Here is a 13,274-nt window from a genome sequence, read left to right as displayed (position 1 = left end):
ATTGGCACTGTCTGCTGTTTTGTGCTATTACGATCAGTTTTTCTCACCTAAATCAAAAACAACACTGAGAGTAGGGAGCCAAAAGTGTTAAGCAGTAGACATATGTTGACACGGTACAGCAAAACAATGATCTGACACTTACATGCTCCAGAAAGCCGAGTGAAGCTGCACAGGTGATAATTATCTGTACGTTACATACAGTAGGAGCAACACCTCTCACAGAACAGATTGCCAAACTTCTCTCCAGCTCCTACAAAAGGACGTGTTATGTGAACATAGCTTTAATTCCCCTATGTACACAACGTGTCCATCAACAACTGGCAGAAAGACGAAGTGAACGACCATCCAATGGAGCGTTTAGCAGCTAAAGCCGGATATGTCCTTCGGGACTTTGAGGAGCTAAACCAGAGCTAAAAGGTGAGCAATTATATCCGCGAGGTGTCAAACCGACTCCATATCAATTATTCTCTTTATTTACACTGGATGAGAAAATAAACCATGTGAGTCATATTCATTTTATAACTTCAAGATAATATAATGAGTGAATATTGTGATCTCAGCCTTTCTGCACTGCCCCCAAGTGGCCAAGAAACCAAAAAAACAATTAAAGTCGGTTTAACTAGGGACATGTTAGTCATTACATCCATAATGACGTCTTATTATATGTTTTTAATTTGTTCGTTTTTATAGGAGTTCAAACATTATATTGTTTAACCAAACACAGCTATTACATTCTTGGGGGATGAGGAATTAAGCAGTTTTTTTTGTTTTTTTTCATGGAATTAGAAAAAAGTAAAAGCTGACACAGGCAGAGTGGCAGCATCAGAGCCTTTTTGTTCTGAGTCTGTGATTAATCCCACATCCACTTCCCCTCTATTATCATCTTCCACCGCTGGCCCCATGCCTGGCCCTCCACCAGCGAAGCCTTCCTACACAAACACCGCCTGAACGCTGCCCATAGCCGCCAGCACACGTTACTGCTAACATGACATCACTGCTATTTCAGGACAATTACAGTCCAAGGAGATGCAGACAGTCTGATGCTGCTGGTTTCACTGCTGGAATGTACCACACACACACACACACACACACACACACACACACACACACACACACACACACACACACACACACACACACACACACACACACACGCGCACGTGCACGCACGCACACACGCACGCACGCACGCACGCACACACACACACACACACACACACACACACACACACACACACACACACACACACACACACACACACCTCTGTTTGCCAGATAGATTATTTAGTAAGTAATCCTTTTACCAGGTCGAGCCTGTTTGTGTGTGTTTCTATCAGTCTGGCACTTTTCAACACCTCGGTGGAGACAGGAGGCGTTTTTTGTTACCGCACAGCAATAAATTATTTCAAAGTTTACAAGACCCGCTGGACTGTAGTTCGCTCCCCAAATACGCAGCTCTGTCTTTCTGCACATATGAGTGCATTCACGTTTGTAGGACCATGATTGTGTTTTCTCAGGCTCAGTGTGTGTTTCAGATTGATTAGAGGTGAAGGCACATGTGTCCCTTGGAGACGTCATTGCAATCAAGACAGACATTTTTGAGGTGTGTGTGGGAATGTGTATTTTAGTGTGAGGGGGGTCCTAGCACTGCTCTGCATGAGACCCTGCACTTCTACCCATGACATTTCCTAATTCAAACCCTTCTTAAAGCATCCTCCTAAAGCTCATATGCTGAAAGTGTTCATTCATAAGCATCACTGAAAAGTGTCCCTATTGTATGTGATTTTATGGATGCATGCATACATTTAGGCCTGAATGTCAACAGCAAACTGGGAAACATCAACAGTTCTGCAGTGGAAGAGATAATAAAAGCCAGAAAACAATCCTGCAGAACAGATGCAACAAACCATCTGTCTGCACTCGTAGAAACCTCTTCGACATCCAAATATATCATAAAAACTAGAAAAACATTTCAACGAGTTTATAAGGGAATCATAAAATCTTGTTTTCCCAAAGAAACATCACTGTGATAGCATCGAATGCTCTTGCCAGGGCTGTTTAAAGAATTGTATTGAAATAAATGAAATATTTCTTGTATAAAATGCATCATAGAAATGTTGATATAAAAAAGTCACTTCTGACTATAAGACTTTAGTGGGGTTTGGCCATCATTGTGGACTTTTTCTATTGTGTAATACACCAAGCATAGAGAATGATGTCATATTTACAAGTTGTTTAGGTTATAGATGCTTAAAGTGGCTATTTTTTCAGTGTCTACCTCGAGAGTCCCGTGGAAATCCCTCGTTTTCATTTTTAAAATAGCACACAAACAAAGGAGCCCTTCCAACGAAAGAAACCTATTAGAAATGTTACTTATCGCCTTTATTGCTAATTGCATTCTTTATTTCCTCTTTGGAGGCTCACTATCAGAGTAAATGGGTGAGGACAGATCTTAGAGTGAAACAAGCTTCTGTTCAAAGTGAGATGAGACAAATGTGTCGGAACACATCGCAGCGCTGCCTGAATTGATCCAGCCAGCTCACTTTATAGCAGCTTACCTTCAGCAGTGTGTGGCTCTAATGGTTTCTCCAGCAGCATGAAATGGCGGCTCTGATATCCTTGATCCTCCCGAAGGCCTTCAACGTCTCGAGGCAGGGCCGTTAAACCTTCTGATGTGAGTGTTTCTACGTAGAAAAGCATGAAGGGGAGCAAGAAACAGAGGAGGAGAGAGTCCCAAGCTAATATTAACATTTATATTACTTTTCTGCTATTTTGAGGGAATGGAATTAACTGTAAGTATAACAGTGACATGTTATTATCTATCACCTTATAAACATGTTAGCACTATTTGTCTTTTCCCTCATCCGATAAAGCAATGTCAGCTTTCTTATGGAGCCGTGTTTCTGGCCATGTGACCTGAAGTCCAATATTCTCTCTCCCTCTTTACAAAAAGCTGGTTCAACTTTCTCTGACGCACATTTCAACATGTGTATTATTATCATACTTAGAGTGCCATATATTCTGCTAATCACATGGTATGGTACAAGTACAAGCTAACAAATAGCAGGTTCCTCACTGTGAGTATTACTATAAAATGTTTTGCATATTTTAATGTATTTTATTCACTTGTATAAGGCATCTGAATATAATGACTGATTACTACAGTAAGTAGTCTGTCAGGAACACATGCGTGGCATTATTTGTTTTAAGTGTAGTAAAAAGAATATACATATATATATATGCACACAAGAGTTATTGGTTACTTAAGCATTATGAATACTTGTGCTCGTTACTCTGCATTTAAATTATGTTAATGACACCTGTTCTATAACATGGTATAGACACTTTTAGATTAGATTAGATTAGAATCTTTAATGACCACACAGCCAGGCTGGTGGAATTCGTGTTCAGTGCAGAGTATTACAGCTTGTTCCATACAATTCAACATACAATAAACAGACAATAAAAAGTACAACACACAGCACAGGGCAAAGACATATCATAACATAAAGTTCAAGGTGTGGTGGATTGTTTTACCTTCATGGCCTCTCTGACATTTTGAATTGAGCAATTACAAACCTATGCTTATCAGAGCGATTTATGTTGAAAAGAGCATCTGGAAACATCGTGGTAGGGCCAAAACAATCAAACTAAAAATAAACTAAAACACCATCTGATCTATTAGTGGTTGATAATCCCCTGTGTCCATCACTCTTTCATACTACACATGAATACACACACCCTTTTAATCCATAGAAGTTTCATTTTAGTCTCATAAGACCTACAGTATACTGGGTTTACAGGAGGTGACGAGCACAGATGGTTACTGTAATAGCTGTTTGCATTAATTATAGACACACACACACACGCGCACACACACACACACACACACACACACACACACACACACACACACACACACACACACACACACACACACACACACACACACACACACACACACACACACACACACACACACACACACACACACACACACACACACACACGGACAGAGGGTGCCACTTTAAATGAGCTAATGTGTCATGAACATCAGATTAGTCCGTGTGACACTCGCTAAGAGCCTCTGCCTCATTAGATGTGGAAATGAACAACACTGCTTTTTTTTTTTTACAGTGTTCCATTTTCAGTCTCTATTTTCCATGCTCACTCCCTGCTCCTCTCACATTACCATCAGCTCGGTGCGCCTAAGCGACCATAACCCGTTCTCCTGCAGCTCATTGAGTCTGTGATGATTTCTCAGCTGGGCTCTTATGATGGAGGTAACGGCTGCTGTCCCTCTCCAGGATTCATAGCTCCTGTTAATGCACTCTTGTTTCATCCAATTATACAATGAGGGGAATGGGCTCTTCTTCCATATGCACCTCATCCTGTATTCATTACATTAGTGGCAGTGAAAGTGAATTGAAATTTGATGGCAGAATGTATTCCTATTTTAAGCTAATCTCCGACATTTGGAGGACACAAATCCATAATGCGGAGAGTTTGAATTATGAACACAATCTTTGAATAACAAACCATGAATTAAGGCGTAATCATTTTTGGAATTATGGGCGACTTACTGACTCTATAAGTATTTATATACTTCAATCTTTTAAAAGTAATTACGGGGTCATTAAAACATTTATTGGGGACCTAAAGTCTTCTAACAACTCGTAAATTACGGTGTTACTTTTTGAATAACAGGATATTTATAAAATGATTACAGGGTACTGTGATGTATTGGAAATCATTAAAAAGAAGCCAGGGAACATTCGTCTTTATTATGAGGAGTTGTAAAAGCCATCATGTGATGATAAACTAAAGTAGTAGTTAGCCTTACGATGGGGAAATGTGTAGCTTTAAACTCTTTTAATATAAATACAATTGTTATATGTGAAAAATAGTTACATCTTTATTCGTTTATTACAAAAACGGTTACACCTTTGTTTGCATAACTTCTTAATTATTTATTTATATAAGCCCTACAATAATAAAATACTTACCTTGTAATTTATTGCTCTGTGATCCAAAGCATTACAGCAGTCATAGAATATTTACTGCCATGACAAAACTCGGATAGTTGGTTTTGCAACACACATTTAATTGGATATGGATATCCAGAAGTCTGTGTGAACTCTCTCCCTCAGTCAAACTTCCTGTAGTTTACCAAATAATGCTGTGACATTTAACAAGACGAACAATCATTCTTGTAATAAATGATGCAGAAAGTTCCAGTAAAACTTCTGTGCTTCTGTGGAAAATGGAGGCAGGCTGACACCTTTGGGGCTCGCAGTAATGATCATGACGGAGTACCCACACTCATACATATACATACGCAGCCTTCTGTTGAGGTGTTGGAGATGGAGGATTAGCCACTCAGATTGACAGTCCCGGGGGCAGGTACTGGAGCTGCGGGAGGATTTACAAGGGGATACGTGGCCAGCAGCCTGATGCAGCGGGGGCCGAGATGGAAAGAGTGTTACATATAGCCTCCGGAAGCTTCCCATGGCGAGGACACTGGTATGTTGTCCACTGCTGCCAGGGTTATTTGAATGAGATTGGCCCTTTTCTGGTAGACGAACGAGACAATGTAGGTGGTGCCATTAACACCCTCGCCTGGCATGACTGGCATGCTGCAGTCAGACGCTCTGAGAATGATGGAGAGGCAGAGGAAGAGATCGGATTACCTGCATTGAATAAGAAGCCTGTGTCGTAGAGATACTGAATAATGCTTGGCTGCACTCTATCAATAACCCTGTCTATTTTCTGAACATCTCATTTATCATGCTTTTCTGGTCCCTCAGTCATTAGGGCCTGTTTCTAACTGCCTATTTATCGTGTCTCTCCACCAGGCCTATCCTCTCAGCTCTCTAGCAAAGAAGCAGCCGACGGTGCTGGTGATCTGTGGTCCGGATCAAAATGGCTCCATTGGCCTGGTGTGTGCCCGACACCTGCGCATGTATGTAAGTAAACTTCTGCACAAAGGGTACACGGTGCACAAAAACAACTTTTCAAAAGTGTAAGTCTCTATTATCTTCAACAACACCACAAAAGATCCATTTTCTGTAGCGTGCTGAGTCTTTTAGATGATATCACATTCGAAGAAATAAACTAACTAACAAGGGATCTCCTAAACGGCTTTACAGCGCTTTGCTGAATTTCATTTCAGCTCCTGTAAACGGCTCGCTGCATTTATCCCATTAAACTCCCCGCAAGGGCACTCAGACAGTCATGATATCATGCTATTATTACTCTCGTTAAAGTCGTCTGACTCTTACAGCCACGATATGATGTCATGACCAAGTTGTCTAACCCCTCAGGCCACACACATTTCAAGACTGGTTGTTTTTAGAGGCAGGACATCCTTTCTAACACTTTACAGAAATAGTCTGTTTTTCACAGTTCATTTCAGTACACAGAGCCCTGCCTCTGTCTATGACTTCATTGGAAGGGAAACATTGGATATGTGTTTTCGAGATCTTTGGTCCAGAGAGGAATGCATCTATACACTTTACCATATGTGCCTGACATGCTAGATTTACAGTGCATTGATAGCTCTGATTAAAACCATGTTAGATGCATTCTGATTGCTGTCCATGGAGACTCTCTCTCTTCCCTCGCCACCCACTCCCTGTCTGTTTACTTCTCAAAGCCAAGGACAGGAGGTCAGAGGTCAGCTCAGATGGAAAAATATTACCCTGCATAACTTTTGAACAACAGGCATCGATTATGTATTTTAAATATCTTTGTGTGCTATTTGTTGGTGCTCGGTTTCTTATGATGTCACCTTCTGTTTTTGTCATATCCTCTGTTTTTCATCACCGATTGTGAAACATTTTTATTGCATCCTGAAATGTGCTGTATAAACACGGTTTTATTATTATTATTATTTTAAAGTGGCTGCATTTTACAATAGGCCGACTGGGACCACATGTCTGACTTTGCTCTAACTTGAGTAGTTACTATGGACTGTGAATTGCTGTGTTTTCATGGTGCGATGCGATCCCTGTCAGCAGGAGGACATGCTTGCATACACGTGACACACACACACACACACACACACACACACACACACACACACACACACACACACACACACACACACACACACACACACACACACACACACACACACACACACACACACACACACACACACGGCCTGACGCAGAGCTGTGAATGTGATCAGACAGAGCATAACAATGAATGATCGGCTGCAGGCAAACAGGTCGACTTGCTTCTCACGTCACTATGGGACATCCATGTTCACAAAAGCAGGTTGTGTCTGATCCGTCCGGCTTCTTGATGATTTCCACTAACAGGTATACAAAAATGTTTGCATACAGAAGATATAGATATCCATGATCAAAGATAACCGCGGGATGAAAATAATAAGCACGTCCTATGCACATTAGTTCCACTGTATCGCTCATATGAAGTACAAGTGGACATGATCTAATGTTCAGCTGACTACATTGTGCTGTATAGAAATCACTGAACAGAAAAATCACATGTGTGATGTTAGACACATTGCAAATGGCATTACAGTAAAGTAATGAAATATTCTATAATATGTGAAAACACAATTTAAATCACATATTGTAGTGTAATTTATCAAAAATAATTCACCATTATCTGTGGTTTAACACAAGCTTTTATCTCATGTATCTCATCTTCATATTGTTGTTGCATGCAGAAATGTTTCACCAGAGAAAGACTTGATTGTGCTGCAGACCTCATCCCTCCTTTCCTTATGGGCTGTGTAGATTGTATTTGGCCTGGTTCTGCGCTCATGATGGAGATGACGTCAGGTGAAGAGTTTCTGTGGCTGTCTGATTTGTTTAGTGTCCCTGAGGAAGCAGCAGTCTGTCTGACCTGACAGATCATTTCCTTTGAAAAGGCAGCCTCAGCTCAGCCACATCTGAAAAACTATTTCTGTTCACATTATTTCTGTTCATGTGATGTTTTGCAGTAAAAATCAAAATACCGAACCTCATGGCGGTGCTAGATCAGAGGACAGAGTATCACCAAAGACATTACGATTCATCCACTGGGGAGCATGAATGTTTTCCAAGATTTAATGGCAAACTTTCTAATAGTTGTTGGGATATAACTGTCTGGACCAAGGTCAGACCAACCATTGAGCGACAACCCTAGAGCCATGCTGCCAGGAAATCAACAGCAGTGTGTCTTTCCAAAAACAATACCATCTCTGCTAACGACTCTCTACCGGAAAATAGTACCAACCAAACCAGAGTTCGACAGTGTTCTGGATTATCCAGGTCAATGGCACCTTGCTCAGAATATTTCCAATTTGGCTGGGCAAAATAAACCATATACCATTTGGTGTAATTGGAAATAACTGGCTCTTTAAATGTCTTCATGTAAATATTTTTATCAAGTAATACGTCTTACATTTCTGAGAGTGGCTCATGGGTTTTTGAAGTTGATCTTTGAGTCAGTGTTTAGGTCACGGGTCACAGGTGCTTCCTGCTGAGCATCACAGATCTTCTGACTGCGGTTGTCTGGAATTCTATTCCTCTCATCTTCCAGTTTTTTTTACGAGAAGTATTCATTCAGGAAGCCCACTGTAGAAAACCACAACTTCTGATCCCTCGTCAACAGTATTTTCCCTTGTCTTGAACTGAACTTGTTAAATTAGATCAGTGTTTTGATTGAAACGGCTGGCGTTGGTTTCGATATTATGTAAACGTTTCTGTCCCTCCTCCTTTTTCCTCCTCCCTCCTTCTCTCTGTTGTTTTCTCTGTTGCCTCATCTGACGCAGGAATATGAGCCGACCATCTACCACCCTAAACGCTCCTCTCAAAGTCTACACCAGGACTTCACAGTTCAGTGTGAGAAGATGGACATCCCTTCCCTCTCCTATCTCCCCACAGAGGTCAGCAGGCCTTTTAAAGAATAACACATTCACCAAGAGTTTCAGCAATGTTATTTTAAAACTATGCACAGAGGAATACTTCTTAACAGTAAAAATGTCTCTGGTGGTCTCTGTTTTTTTTTGTAAAGCACTTTGAATTGCCTTGTGTTGAAAAGTGCTATATAAATAAACTTGCCTTGGCATGTCATTCCCATGCTCCCTTTCCCCACATGTCCTGTCCCTCAACACTATAACTATAAATAAAGTCATACGATGTTCAAAATAATCCTCAAAAAAAGAGTAGTAGTTCAACATCGCTGATTTTCAGGATAACAGTCTAAGAGTATCAATGTTCTCATCTAACGGCACCCTCAATAGGGCACATGAGCATAACCTACACAATTCAAACGTCTGCTTTGAATAGTGGCATTAGATTATTTAAAATAAAAAGGCAAGAACCAGCTTTCTAGGTTGTGACCGTTTTGAATAAAAAATAAGTTTCTACTTGTGAATCCTTGTTACTGCTTCTTTCAGAGTATTTGATGTATTTACTGTTCTAATATAAATATTACGTTTTTGTTCAGGTGCAGCTCATAAACGATGCCTACAACCTAGTGATTGATGCCATGCTGGGCCCAGATACAGACTGCGCCAACATTAAGGAGCCATACCCCGGTATTCTGGTCACCCTGAAGCAAATCAAGGTCCCTATTGCTAGTGTGGATGTGCCCTCAGGTAAGTGTTCAAACATTTATTGTTGTTATGAAACGATCAATATTCAATAAACCATGATTCCCACAGAGTCTAAAAAATACATTAACAATTAAATCGTAACTACAATTTGATTGTTTTATTGTTAAATATATATTATGTATCATAGACCTGCCCTGCGGAATATCCATGTATTCTTCTAAAAAATAGTTCCAAAGCAATAAAAACAACTACATATTTTCTACGTTTACAATGGGATGATGCCTTTTTCACGTGCTGTTCTGTCTTAAACTGTAGTGCCAGCATAGTTCAAAAGTCACAAGCAGCTAGAAGCTCTAAGCTATTGAACCGTTTTAAAAATCATCAAATGAGACGCCGTTACCTTTAGTCCCAAATGTTGAGAAATATTGAACCGTTTTTAACAAAAAATGATTGAAAAAGTAGCTACATTTCGGTTAATCGTGCAACATTTACTCAAACTAGATATTAGGCAGGAGTCTCAGAAACACGACTTGATAAACGAGTCTACAGGCAGCTCCCCAGGAGCCTTGGCTTCGAAAGCAGGAGTTTCCATGTCTGGAGGCACACGTGGAGGATAAATCTAACACTCCAGCCGGCCTAGTGTGAGCTCATCATACCCCAAATACACTACCTGCTGAGTGTGAGAACAGCAGACAGAAAATTATTACAATCCTTGTCTCCTTAAATTCCTCTCCACCGCTGTGTTGTCTTCCTCAGGTTGGGACGCAGAGGAACCGAGTCAAGATGGGATTAACCCAGACGTTCTCATCTCACTCACAGCGCCAAAGAAGTGCGCCGTGAGTTTCTCCGGGAAGCATTTTTTGGCCGGACGCTTCTTGCCCTATGACATCCAGAAAAAATACGACCTTAACCTCCCGGACTACCCTGGCACAGACTGTATCATAGAATTGTAACACATGGGAAAAGTAAGAGCCAGTGTCCACTCCTCATTTTCAAAAATGTTAGGTTGATCTATTCTCTTGTTTTGTACTTTATGGATTGTTAATGTGATTTAATGTTAACAGTTGGGTAGATCACGCTACACCTTAGCTAAATGTTGAGCTGCAGTAGAAGGATCATTTTTAGAAGCTGTGGTTTCCTTTCAGAGAATGGCATGAGGAGTATTTGTGTCAGTCTACTGGTGAAAGCTGTAGCATTACACTGTTTTTCTGATTAATTTGCAAAATATGTTCACCTCTTTTGTTTACAGTCAGCAAAGAAATAAGAATGTTCTATGATGCCAGCCACTGGGACGTTTGTTTCTTCAACACTTTTTTAACGTTCTTCTCATGTTGAACTTTTTACTGAATTGTGCTCACGAGATAAGATGTTGTGCAGATTGGCCATTGTGTTTCTGCTTTCTTTGGTCAGCCTGCACTTCTGAGTTACTTTTGTCTGTTATTTCATCAGCTGTAAAAGGCCCAGACCGTTATTGTTGTCCAATAAAAACAAAAGAAAACCCTTCAAGGATTCAATTTATTGTGTTTGGTTTTCCTTCACATACAACTGCACTGATCAGTGTATTTCATACTAACAATGACTCACATGAATATAACAATGACTGCATGAGAATCAGAGACTAACTTTGAGACATTTTGTGTGATTGATTTGGTTTTTGGTGCCAGTAACTCTGTTCTCATCGACCATGTGTGCAGCTCCCACATGCCGTTTTTTTCTTAGTTAAAAAGGTTAGATATACCTGATAAACTGTAATCTACTAGACAGCAACGTTAGCAACTAGCTGGTGGACAGGGGGTAGCATTTAGTAGCTAATACCAAATTGGTGGAGAACAAAACAGAGCCAAATGGAGTTGGACTTACATTTATGAAGTACAAAAAAACCAGGACTCTAAATAGATGTTTCTCTATTTCTGCTGGATGTGTAAATAGGCAACTATTTACTGACATGTTAACAAACACTTTTATTAGGTGATGATTCTGTTTTCAGCTTGTTCCACTGCCCCCCTTAGGCCAAAGACCCAAATTAGGGTAGATTTAGACAAACTAAGAGAGGCTTTTAATTGTCTATGAATCTCATTGTAACACTGATGCATGACCTATTAAGTAAAAGAGACCATTAGCAAGAACATTGGCTTTTTAGTTGGATAGTTCTAGGAATATTATAACCATAAATGAGCGGAGCAGACTGTCAGAACCAACTGCAATGAAAAGATAGCCACCAAAGGGACTCTGGTAGTTATAAACATTAATGCTTTTGTCCACAGGGGTCGCCAAATTCAACATAAAATGAAAACTCTCGAAGTAAGCAACAAAGCTACACATAGCTATTCCTCTTAAATTCCCTTTAGCTGATTGCAGGCCTTTTATCTAGGTAAGGTTATGATACATATTATTATTTTACGTTTTTGTATAATCCTCCAGGGGATTAAAAGTCGTGGTAGTGGTATTATTCTTGGGTTTCTCGCACAAGGACACTTCTGCCGAGAAGCTTACACAATCTTATGAACATCAAAAACAATTAGTGTTGTGCTTCTTTAGGGAACACATGATGTAACTGCTGTTTATTGCTTTACAACTGGATTTGATTTGGTAATGAAAGCCATAAGCAGGTGTGATCAGGCTATAATCAGCTGTGGAGGAAGCTCATGGGCTTCAATGAGGATGACTCAGCCGGACTGCTGGGCTGTTTATGGATGAGGTAATGTGTATTTAAACAAATGTAAGAGGCTTCTTCTGAATACTAATGCCCAGTGTATGTGCACATGTGTGAGTGGGTGGAGAAAGTCAGTAAAAAGGAATGTCAATCTGATGGTGCTCTGTGGTATTAAATCTGTCAAAATGAAACTGATGAGAGTTTCAGAAATATGTCTGAGTGTTCACCGGACTTGTCTTTCATGCCTGTCCAATCAGGAAACAACGACTTGTCACCACTCTGTCGTCCTTGTTTTTCAGCAGCCGCTGAGTAATGAGCTTTGGTGTCGTCGGTGGCCCGTATAATTGAACTATCATAACCGACAGCAGCACTTCATGTAATATCCAGTCAGCGATAACGATTCTAACAAGGAGAAGAAATGGAGTCAAACTATTTAAAGGAGTGAGGAAGTCAGATTGATTCAGTGCCGGGCGTTATATAACACAGAAAAGGTCGAATTTGAACAATGTATCGTAGAGGGTCTTTTTCAAATGGGCTCTAATGGGTTTTAGTTAACAAACACTGCATGTTTTTTATTTGAAAAATATTTTGTTAAACTAAAGCTGACATGTTTACGTAGAGAACCTTTTGAAAAACTATTTGGAAAACTATTACAATAAAATATTTCTTTAAGAAATATCAAAAACAATCTTTAATACTTTATTAATGTTATTTTTTATAATTAAATTGGTAACATTTTAGGGTTTGAACACTAATATCCTGAACTTATTTATTTCTTTGTCTAACCTTAATTAAGATAGAGAAATGATTGTGACGTAAATATCTACACAACATCTTTCTTTGGAGGTGCCTTTATTTAAACAAAACATCTTTTGAATGTTGTTGCTTTACTTTAGTTGAAAAGCTGAATAACACATTTAATTACCGTTTATTTTGTATAAGCCCCAAATGTCGCCATACTGTAAAGGAGCCTGAGTGCATTGCACCTTTGAGCCCCTCCTGTGTCTGCGATCTGGGGAGTATTTCCTGAATGGCATGCCATACAGT

At 40.0% G+C, this 13,274-nt stretch overlaps 1 protein-coding gene across 1 annotated transcript in view; it reads left to right on the top strand.

Moving 5' to 3' along the window:
- yjefn3 (YjeF N-terminal domain containing 3) overlaps nucleotides 1-11,075 on the top strand; it is a 57,669-nt gene extending 46,594 nt beyond the window's left edge. Inside the window, exons 4-7 of the mRNA XM_034080481.2 lie at nucleotides 5,856-5,966; nucleotides 8,789-8,902; nucleotides 9,466-9,616; nucleotides 10,331-11,075. Of these exons, the coding sequence (XP_033936372.2) occupies nucleotides 5,856-5,966; nucleotides 8,789-8,902; nucleotides 9,466-9,616; nucleotides 10,331-10,527 (573 nt within the window). The 3' untranslated portion in view covers nucleotides 10,528-11,075. The remainder of the gene's footprint in view (nucleotides 1-5,855; nucleotides 5,967-8,788; nucleotides 8,903-9,465; nucleotides 9,617-10,330) is intronic.
- The last annotated feature ends 2,199 nt before the right edge of the window (nucleotides 11,076-13,274 follow it).

Source organism: Pseudochaenichthys georgianus, chromosome 4 (assembly GCF_902827115.2).
Source record: "Pseudochaenichthys georgianus chromosome 4, fPseGeo1.2, whole genome shotgun sequence".
Classification (NCBI taxonomy): Eukaryota; Metazoa; Chordata; class Actinopteri; order Perciformes; family Channichthyidae; genus Pseudochaenichthys; species Pseudochaenichthys georgianus.
Note: the sequence above shows the minus strand (reverse complement) of the source record. Positions and strands in the feature narration are given on the sequence as shown.